The sequence below is a fragment of the Gouania willdenowi genome, chromosome 11, assembly GCF_900634775.1.
Source record: "Gouania willdenowi chromosome 11, fGouWil2.1, whole genome shotgun sequence".
Taxonomy (NCBI): domain Eukaryota; kingdom Metazoa; phylum Chordata; class Actinopteri; order Blenniiformes; family Gobiesocidae; genus Gouania; species Gouania willdenowi.
Genome location: NC_041054.1, coordinates 14,973,839 through 14,986,309, shown reverse-complemented (window position 1 = coordinate 14,986,309; position 12,471 = coordinate 14,973,839). Strand labels below are relative to the sequence as shown.

Genomic DNA, 12,471 nt, shown 5'->3' with positions numbered 1-12,471 from the left:
CTTACCTCCGTTTTGAAGTGTTTGAAAAAATTTTTCCTTTTTTTCACCTCACTATAGCCTTACCTCCGTTTTGAGGTGTTTGAAATTTTTTCACCCGTTTTTATGCCTTCTATAGCCTTACTTCCAATTTGAGGTGGTTGAAAATTTTTTTCCCGTTTTTTTTGCCTTACTATAGCCTTATTTTTTTTTCGCCCTTTTTAATGCCTTTACTATAGCCTTACTTATTTTTTTGCCCTTTTCTATGCCTTACTATAGCCTTACCTTTTTTTTTGCCCATTTTTTTTTTTTGCCCTTTTTTTGCCTTACTATAGCCTTACTTCCGTTTTGAAGTGTTTGAAAAAATTTCTCCTTTTTTTCCTTTTTTTTTGCCTTACTATCACCTTACTTCTGTTTTGAAGTGTTTGAAAAAATTTCTCCTTTTTTTCTTTTTTTTTGCCTTACTATAGCCTTACTTCCGTTTTGAAGTGTTTGAAATTTTATTGCCAGTTTTTATGCCTTACCTTAGCCCTTACTTCCGTTTTTGAGGTGTTTGAAATTTTTTCTCACATTTTTATGCCTTACTATATAGCCTTACCTCCGGATACTAGGTGTTTTAAACTTTTTTTCCCGTTTTTATGCCTTACTATAGCCCTTACCTCCGTTATAAGGTGTTTGAAAAAATTTCTCCTTTTTTTTGCCTTACTAAAGCCTTACCTCCGTTTTGAGGTGTTTGAAATTTCATCGCCAGTTTTAATGCCTTACCTTAGGCCTTACTTCCATTTTTGAGGTGTTTGGAAATTTTTTCTCCCGTTTTTTTGCCTTACTATAGCCTTACCTCCGTTATGAAGTGTTTGAAAATTTTTCGTCCAATTTTTATGCCTTTACCTTAGCCTTACTTCCATTTGAGGTGTTTGGAAATTTTTCCTCCCGTTTTTATGCCCTTACTATAGCCTAACGTCCGTTTTGAGGTGTTTGGAAATTTTTCGCCCGTTTTTTGATTTTTTTTTTTTGCCTCTTACTATAGCCTTACTACTGTTTTGAGGCGTTTGAAATTTTTTAGCCCGTTTTTATGCCTTACTATAGCCTTCCCTCCATTATTAGGTGTTTGAATTTTTTTTTCCCATTTAATGCCGCTACTATAGTCTTACCTCCGATTACTAGGTGTTTTAAGCTTTTTTCCCGTTTTTATGCCTTACTATAGCCTTACCTCCGTGATGAGGTGTGTTTGAAATGTTTTCTCCCGTGTTTTTTTTTATGCCTTACTATAGCCTTACTTCCGTTTTGAAGTGTTTGAAAAAATTTCTCCTTTTTTTTCCTTTTTTTTTGCCTTACTATCACCTTACTTCTGTTTTGAAGTGTTTGAAAAATTTCTCCTTTTTTTCTTTTTTTTTGCCTTACTATAGCCTTACCTCCGTTTTTGAGGTGTTTGAAATTTATTGCCAGTTTTTATGCCTTACCTTAGCCTTACTTCCGTTTTTGAGGTGTTTTGAAATTTTTTTCTCACATTTTTATGCCTTACTATATAGCCTTACCTCCGATACTAGGTGTTTTAAACTTTTTTTCCCGTTTTTATGCCTTACTATAGCCTTACCTCCGTTATTAGGTGTTTGAAATTTTTTTTCCCATTTTATGCCTTACTATAGTCTTACCTCCGATACTAGGTGTTTGAAACTTTTTTCCCGTTTATATGCCTTACTATAGCTTTACCTCTGTAATGAAGTATTTGAAAATTTTTTGCTCATATTTATGCCTTACTAAAGCCTTTCCTCTGTTATAAAGTGTTTGAAAATTTTTCGCTCGTATTTATGCCTTACTATAACCTTACCTCCGTGATGAGGTGTTTGAAATTTCTTCGCCTTTTTTTTATGCCTTACTATAGCCTTACCTCCGATACAAGGTTGTTTTTTAAACTTTTTTTTCCCGTTTTTATGCCTTACTATAGCCTTACCTCTGTTATTAGGTGTTTTTGAAATTGTTTCGCCTTTTTTTATGTCTTACTATAGCCTTACCGCCGTCATTAGGTGTTTGAAATGTTTTCTCCCGTTTTTGTGCCTTACTATAGCCTTACTTCCGTTTTGAGGTGTTTGAAATTTTTTTAACCCGTTTTTATGCCTTACGAAAGCCGTGGACACCTTGTGACTCACTTTGTCAGGATGGCCGAGTGGTTCTAAGGCGCCAGACTCAAGTTTCATACCTTCCTTAATAGTGGGACTTCTGGTCTCTAATGGAGGTGTGGGTTCAAATCCCACTTCTGACAATGTTCTTTTGTTGTCATACGATCTTTCTAAATATTCATCAAAAACTGGAGGAAGACGCAAACATAATAGGAATGAAAAAACAAGGAAATTAGCAAAAAAAGAATATTAATATGTCCGTATGTTTAGGAACTTTCACCATATAACATTTCAAACATTTTTGATAACAATCATGGCCACACATGACCTTATCTCTGTTACGAGGCGTTTGACATTTTTTAGCCGGTTTTTATGCCTTACCTTAGCCTTACTTCCGTTTTGAGGTTGTTTTGAAAAAATTTCTCCTTTTTTTTTGCCTTACTAAAGCCTTACCTCCGTTTTGAGGTGTTTGAAATTTCATCGCCAGTTTTAATGCCTTACCTTAGCCTTACTTCCATTTTGAGGTGTTTGGAAATTTTTCTCCCGTTTTTATGCCTTACTATAGCCTTACCTCCGTTTTGAGGTGTTTGAAATTTTTTCTCCCATTTTTATGCCTTACTATAGCCTTACTTCCATTTTGAGGTGTTTGAAAAAATTTCTCCTTTTTTTCCTTTTTTTTGCCTTACTAAAGCCTCTACCTCCGTTTTGAGGTTGTTTGAAATTTTATCGCCAGTTAGTTTTTATGCCTTCCCTTAGCCTTACTTCCATTTTGAGGTGTTTGGAAAATTTTTCTCCCGTTTTTATGCCCGACTATAGCCTTTCTTCCGTTTTGAGGTGTTGAATTTTTTTCTCGCGTTTTTGTGCCTTACTATAGCCTTACTTCCGTTTTGAGGTGTTTGGAAAATTTTTCTCCCGTTTTTATGCCCGACTATAGCCTTTCTTCCGTTTTGAGGTGTTTGAATTTTTTTCTCCCGTTTTTATGCCTTACTATAGCCTTACTTCCGTAATGTAGTGTTTGAAATTTCTTCACCTTTTTTTGCCTTACTATAGCCTTTCTTCCGTTTTAAGGTGTTTGAAATTTCTTCGCCTTTTTTTATGCCTTACTATAGCCTTACTTCCAATTTGAGGTGTTTGAATGTTTTTTCGCACGTTTAGCTTTTTTTTTTTTGCCTTACTATATATAGCCTTTCTTCCGTTTTGAAGTGTTCGAAAACATTTCTCCTTTTCTTCCTTTTTTTTCCTTACTATAGCCTTACCTCCGTTTTGAGGTGTTTGAAATTTTATCGCCAGCTTTTATGCCTTACCTTAGCCTTACTTCCATTTTGAGGGTGTTTTCAAATTTTTTCTCCCGTTTTTATGCCTTACTATAGCCTTACTTCCGTTTGAGGTGTTTGAAAAAATTCTCCTTTTTTTCCTTTTTTTTCACCTTACAAAGCCTTACCTCCGTTTTGAGGTGTTTGAAATTTTATCGCCAGTTTTTATGCTTTACCTTAGCCTTACTTCCATTTTGAGGTGTTTGGAAAATTTTTCTCCCGTTTTTATGCCCGACTATAGCCTTTCTTCCGTTTTGAGGTGTTTGAATTTTTTTCTCGCGTTTTTGTGCCTTACTATAGCCTTACTTCCAATTTGAGGTGGTGTTGAATGTTTTTTCGCACGTTTAGCTTTTTTTTTTTGCCTTACTATAGCCTTTCTTCCGTTTTGAAGTGTTCGAAAAAATTTCTCCTTTTTTTCCTTTTTTTTTCCTTACTATAGCCTTACCTCCTTTTTGAGGTGTTTGAAATTTTATCGCCAGCTTTTATGCCTTACCTTAGCCTTACTTCCATTTTGAGGTGTTTGAAAATTTTTCGCCCTTTTTTATGTCTTACTATAGCCTGACTTCCGTTTTGAGATGTTTGAAATTTCTTCGCCTTTTTTTTGCCTTACTATAGCCTTACTTCCGTTTTGAGGTGTTTGAAATTTTTTCTCCCATTTTTATGCCTAACTATAGCCTTACTTCCGTTTTGAGGTGTTTGAAAAAATTTCTCCTTTTTTTCCTTTTTTTTGCCTTACTAAAGCCTTACCTCCATTTTGAGGTGTTTGAAATTTTATCGCCAGTTTTTATGCCTTACCTTATCCTTACTTCCATTTTGAGGTGTTTGGAAAATTTTTCTCCCGTTTTCATGCCTTACTATATTCTTACCTCCCTGTTGAGGTGTTTGAAATTTCTTCGCCTTTTTTTATGCCTTATTATAGCCTTACTTCCAATTTGAGGTGGTTGAAAAAAAATTTCCCGTTTTTATGCCTTACTATAGCCTTACTTCTGTTTTGAGGTGTTTAAAAAAAAATTCCCTGTTTTGCTTTTTTTTGCCTTATTATAGCCTTACCTCTGTTTTGAGGTGTTTGAAATTTTTTCGTCCGTTTTTATGCCTTACCTTAGCCTTACGTCCGTTTTGAGGTGTTTGAAATTTCTTCACCTTTTTTTTGCATTACTATAGCCTTACTTCTGTTTTGAGGTGTTTGAAATTTTTTAGCCCGTTTTTCTGCCTTACGAAAGCCGTGACACCTTGTGAATGCCTTTGTCAGGATGGCCGAGTGGTCTAAGGCGCCAGACTCAAGTTTCATACATTCCTTAATAGTGGGACTTCTGGTCTCTAAATGGAGGTGTGGGTTCAAATCCCACTTCTGACAATGTTCTTTTGTTGTCATACGATCTTTCTAAATACTCATCAAAAACTGGAGGAAGATGCAAATGTAATAGGAATGAAAATAGCAAAAAAAGAATATTAATATGTCCGTATGTTTAGGAACTTTCACCATATAACATTTCAAACATTTTTGATAACAATCATGGCCACACATGACCTTATCTCTGTTACGAGGCGTTTGACATTTTTTACCTTAACTTTACTACCGTTTTGAGGTGTTTGAAATTTATTCGCCTTTTTTTATGCCCTACTATAGCCTTACTTCCGTTTTGAGGTGTTTGAAATTTTATCGCCAGTTTTTATGCCTTACCTTAGCCTTACCTCCGTTATTATGTGTTTGGAATTTTTTTTCCCATTTTTATGCCTTACTATAGTCTTACCTCCGATACTAGGTGTTTTAAACTTTTTTTTTCCCGTCTTTATCCCTTACTATAGCCTTACCTCCGTTAATAGGTGTTTGAAACTTTTTTTTTCCCGTTTTTATGCCTTACTATAGCCTTACCTCCGTAATGAAGTGTTTGAAAATTTTTTGCTCATATTTATGCCTTACTATAGCCTTTCCTCCGTTATAAAGTGTTTGAAAACATTTTGCCTATTTTTATGCCTTACTATAGCCTTACTTCGGTTTTGAGGTGTTTGAAATATTTTCACCTGTTTTTATGCCTTACTACAGCCTTACCTCCATTATAAAGTGTTTGAAAATTTTTCGCTCTCATTTATGCCTTACTATAGCCTGACTTCCGTTTTGAGATGTTTGAAATTTCTTCGCCTTTTTTATGCCTTACTATAGCCTTACTTCCATTTTGAGGTGTTTGAAATTTTTTCTCCCGTTTTTATGCCTTACTATAGCCTTATGTCCGTTTTGAGGTGTTTGAAATTTTTTCTCCCATTTTTATGCCTAACTATAGCCTTACTTCCGTTTTGAGGTGTTTGAAAAAATTTCTCCTTTTTTTCCTTTTTTTTGCCTTACTAAAGCCTTACCTCCATTTTGAGGTGTTTGAAATTTTATCGCCAGTTATTATGCCTTACCTTAGCCTTACTTCCATTTTGAGGTGTTTGGAAAAATTTTCTCCCGTTTTTATGCCGTACTATAGCCTTACCTCCGTTATGAAGTGTTTAAAAAATTTTCGCTCGTATTTATGCCTTACTATAGCCTTACCTCCGTATTGAGGTGTTTGAAATTTCTTCGCCTTTTTTTTGCCTCACTATAGCCTTACCTCCGTTTTGAGGTGTTTGAAATCTTTCGCCCTTTTTTATGCCTTACTATAGCCTTACCTCCGTTTTGAGGTGTTTGAAATTTTTTCTCCCATTTTTATGCCTAACTATAGCCTTACTTCAGTTTTGAGGTGTTTGAAAAATTTTCTCCTTTTTTTTGCCTTACCTAAGCCTTACTTCCGTTTTGAGGTGTTTGAAAGTTTTTCTCACGTTTTTATGCCTTACTATAGCCTTACCTCCGTTATGAAGTGTTTAAAAAATTTTTGCTCGTATTTATGCCTTACTATAGCCTTACTTATTTTTCGTTCGCCCTTTTCGATGCCTTTCTATAACTTTTTTTAACTTTTTTTTTTTATGCCTTACTAAGGCCTAATCTTTTTTTCACCCTTTTTAACGCCTTACTATAGTCTTACCTTTTTTTGGCCCGTTTTTATGCCTTACGATAGCCTCACCTTTTTTTTTTTGCACTTTTGTATGCCTTACTATAGCCTTACCTTTTTTTGCCCATTTTTTTTTTTGCCCTTTTTATGCCTTATTATAGCCTTTCCTCCGTTTCGAGGCGTTTTAAATTTTTTCGCCTTTTTTTTAATGCTCATACTACAGCCTTACCTATTTTTCGGCCGTTTTTTTTCCTTACTATAGCCCTACCTTTTTTTTTGCTCGTTTTTATGCCTTACTATAGCCTTACCTTTTTTTTTAACCCTTTTTTATGCCTTTCTTTAGCCTTACCTTTTTTCAGCCATTTTTTTGCCTTACTATAGCCTTACCTTTTTTTCGCCCTTTTTTATGCCTTACAATAGTCTCACCTCCGTTTCGAGGCGTTTCAATTTTTTTCGCCGCTTTTTTTGCCTTACTATAGCCTTACCTTTTATCGCCCTTTTTTATGCCTTACTATAGCCTTACCGCCATTTCGAGGCGTTTGAAATATTTTGCCCTTTTTTTTGCCTTTCCATAGCCATACCTCTGGTTCGAGGCATTTTAAACTTTTTTTTGCCTATTTTAATTCCTTACAATAGCCTTACCTTTGTTTAGAGGCGTTTGAAATGTTTTCGCCCTTTTTTTATGCCTTACTATAGCCTTACCTACGTTTCGAGGCATTTGAAAATTTTTCGCCCTTTTGTATGCCTTACTATAATCTTACCCCTCTTTTGAGGCGTTTGAAAATTTTTCTGCCTTTTTTCAGAAAAGACATTAAAAAATGTTTCAATTTCCATCCCAATTACAATTAATTTATCTGAACTCAATTATGATTACAACAGCAACATATTTTTTCAAGTACAATTACAATTTTAATTACGCCATAAATTCATTTATACCCCAACCATAGTTCCTATTGAATAGTCACGGAACAATTGTTAAAATTGTCATATCTTTTTTTAAAACCGTAGTGCATGAGATGTCCTGAAAATGTGTTGAAATGACCCTAAATACAAGACAGTTAATCTGTCTATCAATAAAACATAATTATCACAGGTGGCGCTAAACACAGAACTATTGTGGAGGCTAGATGTTATGGTTATTTTATGCATGAACTCACAAGATACTCAAACATATGGGCTCAACCAAGTTTTATTGTAAACTCTATCTTGTGCCGTCTCCTCATGATACACCAACAACAATGATGTCTTCTTTCCCAGCATTCAGTTGGTTCACCACAACTCCATCCAGAAGTCGTCCAAGGAGCTCCGTAGCATGTCCAAGAACAGAGAGATCTCCTGGCCTCTCTCCACCCTGCCGGTGTTTAACCCCGTCAGTGGTGAGGTGGTGCCTCCAATCCACCCAGACAACTACGAGACCACCAGCATGCCCCTGATGCAGACACAAGCGTGAGTGTGGGTTCTTCTATAGCAGGGCTTCTCAAATAGGGGTACGTGTACAGGGGGTACATGAGAGAGAGAGAGAGAGAGAGAGAGAGAGAGAGAGAGGAAAATTAACAAATAAAAAGCATTAAAAATACACATTTATAATGTTTATTTTTAGTTAAAAATGATAATCATCCTAAACATTACCAGCAACTCACAAAAGGAAAAAAAACACACAAAATAAGAGAAAAATAAAAAAGAACAAACAACAACAAAATACACAAAATGACACCAAAAGAAAAGAAAAATACTTATTATAATCCGCAGCACAAAACGACAACAAATGAGAAAAAAAATACACATCACTACAAAAAACACAAAAATAACAGAGAAACATATAAAACGACATAAGAAACAACCAACCACACCAACAAGACACACACTGAGATAGAATAATACCAAAAACACACAAAAAAAGGCAAAAAAATATACTGAATAATAAAAAGAACAGGCAAACAACAACAGAATACACAAAATGACACCAAAAATACACAGAAAACACAATGATTAGAACATGAACTGAAAATACACGGCTCAGTCTTGGTTCCATACCATACAGGAAATGACTGTAAATGATACAAACTATAGAAATAAATCTATTCAGGAGGCACTAAATACTGTTTCATTCCACTTATTTATAAAATAAGATTCTTTCAAATGTGTGTTATCACTTATTTATTTCATCATTATCATCTGTAGTTGTTTTTTCACAGAATTCTGAGTAAAATGTTGTAGTCGGACATAAGGGGGGGCACTTGGATTCAAAAGAGTTTGATAACTATTGCTCTATAGGAGGGAAACCCAAAATATAATAACTGGTCAATATTGTAACAAGATGCTGAGCCCAAAACATAACATAACATACATTATGGGGCACGCAAAATACGTTTTCCCTAATAGTGTAATAATGGTTTTCCATCATAGAGTGAGTCAGTGATTTATGGATTAAAGGCCTTATTGCTCCAATGTAGAGTGTAGAATCATAAACAAATGTGTATGTGTACATTTTTATGCCATACTATAGCCTTATCTCATGAAAACAAATTCCAACATTTTCCATTTATATGCGTTCTGAGATCTGGTAATGACAGGCATGACCTCCGAAATTTGGGTGTTTTTCACATTTTTATGCCTTATCTGAAAAAATGAAAAAAAAAAAATAAATAAATAAATTAAAAATATATATATATATATATACATATATATACATACATAAAAAGTTTTTACGTTTTGGACACAGCATTGTGTTACATTATTGACCAGTTATAACATTTTGGGTTTTATTACATAAATAAATGAAAAAAGGAATTCAGGTGTTACATCTTGGCTCATTGTTACATATCAGGCTCTACGGAGCCCAAACCCAAGGCTTACTAGGAAGTCTAAACAATTCCATTGTTGTGTAATCTTGTTTGCCGCGCTTTGAGAAAATACCTTATTTACGGCTAAAGCTGCACAAACCAAGCCAGGCCCTTTGGAGAAACACGACTACAGCTTAAGCGGTTCAAGCTGTCCCATGATTTTTCTCTAATGGGCTTGAAAGTGAAAAATGTACTAATACGTACTTTCTCACATGATGCAGCCGCGTTACGTGTTGTCACTTTATTGAGCCGTTGTTTATCTTTTCAGGAATCTGCAAAACCAGATTACGATACCACAACAACGGCCATCAGGTTAGTGTTCTCCACTTAATCCATCTCATTATACCTCATGGAATGTGATGGAAACTTTAACACAAAAACATGTGTTTGTGTCTTTGCATGACGTCAGTCAGTCATAATAACCCATCATTCATAGCAGGGTTGGGGTTACAATTACGTTTCAATGATCCATGTTCAATTGCAATTCAAAAGGATTACAGTGACCAGCATTTATTCCAATTCCAATTATTTTTTATCCTCAGGAAGTCAATTGCAATTACGTTCTCAATTACTAAAGTTAAATTACAAGTAATCACAATTACTGATCCTGAAATAAATAACCTAATAATAGTTAACCTTCCTTTTCTGTTAGCATTTCTTATAACACACCCTAAATCAGCTGTAAAATACACTAAAAACAAATATCTATCATCTAATTTCTTTCTTTTCTATTGATAACTTTATTAGGTTTCCTAATCAATGAAAATGTAATATTTTTAGTGTGTGCAGCTTAGTCAGTATAACCCGAGATTACATTTTTTTTGAATGGTAAAATGTTGGAAAGCTCGAACACATTTAAAAAAAAAAATGAACTACATATGTGTAGAAGTGTACATAGAACTGTAACATAGTTCCCCAGTGTTGCGCAATTGAACATTTTTGTAGAATTTACATGGCAATTACAATTACTAAAGGAAATTATCTAAACTCAATTACAATTTCATTACGATTACTACAGAAACAGATTTGATCGCTTACAACTACATTCATAATTACGCCATAATTGTAATTAATTATCAATTACGTGATTACAATTATAATTGACCCCAACTCTGTTCATGTGTTGCACCAACACATGCATTCATGTTTCTTGGCACTGCTAAAATGAAGCAAACAGAAACTCATCTTGGTGGATATTTAGTTTTGTTGTGGAGAATTGCTGCTGTTGCTGTTGAGGCTGCTTATGCTGCTGCTGAGGCTAAGGCTGCTTATGCATATGCTGCAGCTGCTTATGCTGCTGCTGAGGCTAAGGCTGCTTATGCATATGCTGCTGCTGCTTATGCTGCTGCTGAGGCTAAGGCTGCTTATGCATATGCTGCTGCTGCTTATGCTGCTTCCCTTTTTTTCTTCCCGTTTTTGCATCGAGACCTGCTTTTTCACATCCTGCATGAAGTGAAGTGAGCGCCCCCTAGTGAGCACACACTGCATAAGACATGGTACTAACCTGCTGCTCCGTTTACTGCTAACGAAGGAGATAATTATGTCATGACGACGTTCCGAAGGTTGGAGGTAGGTACCGTGTTGCTGCTGCTGCTGTAGTGTTAACCCCTTCAGGACCAAACATTGTTTCAACAGCATTAGCTTTACATGTAAATCCTGAACATAATCATTCCACAATCTTCTTTCTGTTCTAGGTAAATGGTATTCCTGAAGAGAGAAAAGTGGCTGAAGCACTAAATTTATGACCAGAGAAGGGATCATTTTCATCACGTCAACGTCTTCAACACTCGTGCCAAAATCCACGTCTCACAATTTACATTTTGGGCCTTTTTTTTTTTAGGTACATAAGGAGGGCACAGTAAGCATGGCTCTGGTGTTTTTTCTACTCTATGGGCAGACTTAAACACGTGTCTAACACACCAAACTAATCCATGCAACTATGGGTTGAGATTTGTGCCACTAGAAACTGAATGTGAATAGTTGTTATTGAATTTGAAAGTAACAATGTGAAATTGAATTTGCTGTTTTGAAACTGAATTAGTAACTTGAAATTGTATTTTTTCATGTTGAAAAAAATTAATCTTAGTACATTCCAAAAATTCAATATATTTCTGCTTCTCAAATTCATTTTCACTACATGGTGACACACTTCCAGTCCGCGAGGTTGAGCAATCAATCACTGATTCATGGAACTGTTTATATCTACATAAACTCCTTTACATCGTGTTGAGGGTGTGACCATAGATATCTATAATAAATATTTATGCATTTATTGTGTATATCTATATACAGCCCTGAAAAAACTTCAGACTAGTAAATTTGCATGGAAGTGAAAATGAATTGTGGGCAGTGAATTGGAATGTACAAAGATGAATTTTTTTTTCCAACAGGAAAAAACACAATTTGAAGTTAGAAATCCAGTGTCCAAACAGGGAATTAAATTTGAAGTTGTCACTTTCAAATTCAATACCAACTATTCACGTTCAGTTTCTCGTGGCACAAATCTCAGCCCATAGCAACTGACAAACGCTAATTTATTATTGGGGCACATAATGTGTAATAATTAATCATTGTCCAACCCTCTAACAGCTTCCCACACATTTTTTATGACCCACTTTTTTTGTTTTTTAATCAAATGAAACAGGCGCTGCACTGACAGTTGTATAAGGAAAAAGAGCTGGGTTTCTAATGTGTCAAACACAAGGCCCGGGGGCTAAATTCGGCCCTTTAATGCTCCCAATTTGGCCTGCAGGAGAAAGTTAAAATTACAGTGTAAATCACCAACTAATTCCAAATACACAAAGTCAATAAAACTGCACATTTTTTCCCTTGTCTAAATCACACGATGGCAGTCGTTTTTAATCTCAAATTGTTAGAAGTACTGATAATTTTTCCTATAATTTTCATCAAATTATTCCCCAAAATAAATAAAAATAAAAATAAATATTGTCTTAAATACTATTATACGTGAAAGTGCAAATTGAGAAAAATGATAAAAATGTTTGTTTTCCCACCTTTAATCTGCAGCACACTTAAGATTAACCTGGTCTGTATTTGGCCTCTGAACTAAAATGAGTTCAACACCCCTGCTATAGGAACTAATGTGTTTATTGTTGTTTTAACTTATGCGTTATCCACTGTTAAAGTATTAGTTTTAATGTGTGCGTAGACAACAGGGAACAGTAACTGATTACTGCTATGAGGCTAACTGTGTATTTTGAAATATTTGCATAAATGTTTATATCTGTATTTGTTT

At 34.9% G+C, this 12,471-nt stretch overlaps 1 protein-coding gene and 2 non-coding genes across 6 annotated transcripts in view; all 3 read left to right on the top strand.

The window, feature by feature from the left end:
• sgce (sarcoglycan, epsilon) overlaps positions 1-11,130 on the top strand; it is a 30,934-nt gene extending 19,804 nt beyond the window's left edge. For 3 of the 4 annotated variants that reach the window (XM_028460781.1, XM_028460780.1, XM_028460784.1), the window contains 4 exons: positions 7,630-7,818; positions 9,484-9,527; positions 10,747-10,784; positions 10,910-11,130. In XM_028460781.1, coding sequence (XP_028316582.1) covers positions 7,630-7,818; positions 9,484-9,527; positions 10,747-10,784; positions 10,910-10,960 — 322 coding nt within the window. In that variant the 3' untranslated portion in view covers positions 10,961-11,130. The remainder of the gene's footprint in view (positions 1-7,629; positions 7,819-9,483; positions 9,528-10,746; positions 10,785-10,909) is intronic. The other variant, XM_028460783.1, reaches the window with a different exon arrangement.
• Positions 2,127-2,236, top strand: trnal-caa (transfer RNA leucine (anticodon CAA)). Its single transcript has 2 exons — positions 2,127-2,165; positions 2,192-2,236. It is a non-coding gene; the product is annotated as a tRNA-Leu (tRNA).
• On the top strand, positions 4,651-4,760 carry trnal-caa (transfer RNA leucine (anticodon CAA)). The gene is made up of 2 exons: positions 4,651-4,688; positions 4,715-4,760. It is a non-coding gene; the product is annotated as a tRNA-Leu (tRNA).
• Positions 11,131-12,471: the final 1,341 nt, after the last annotated feature.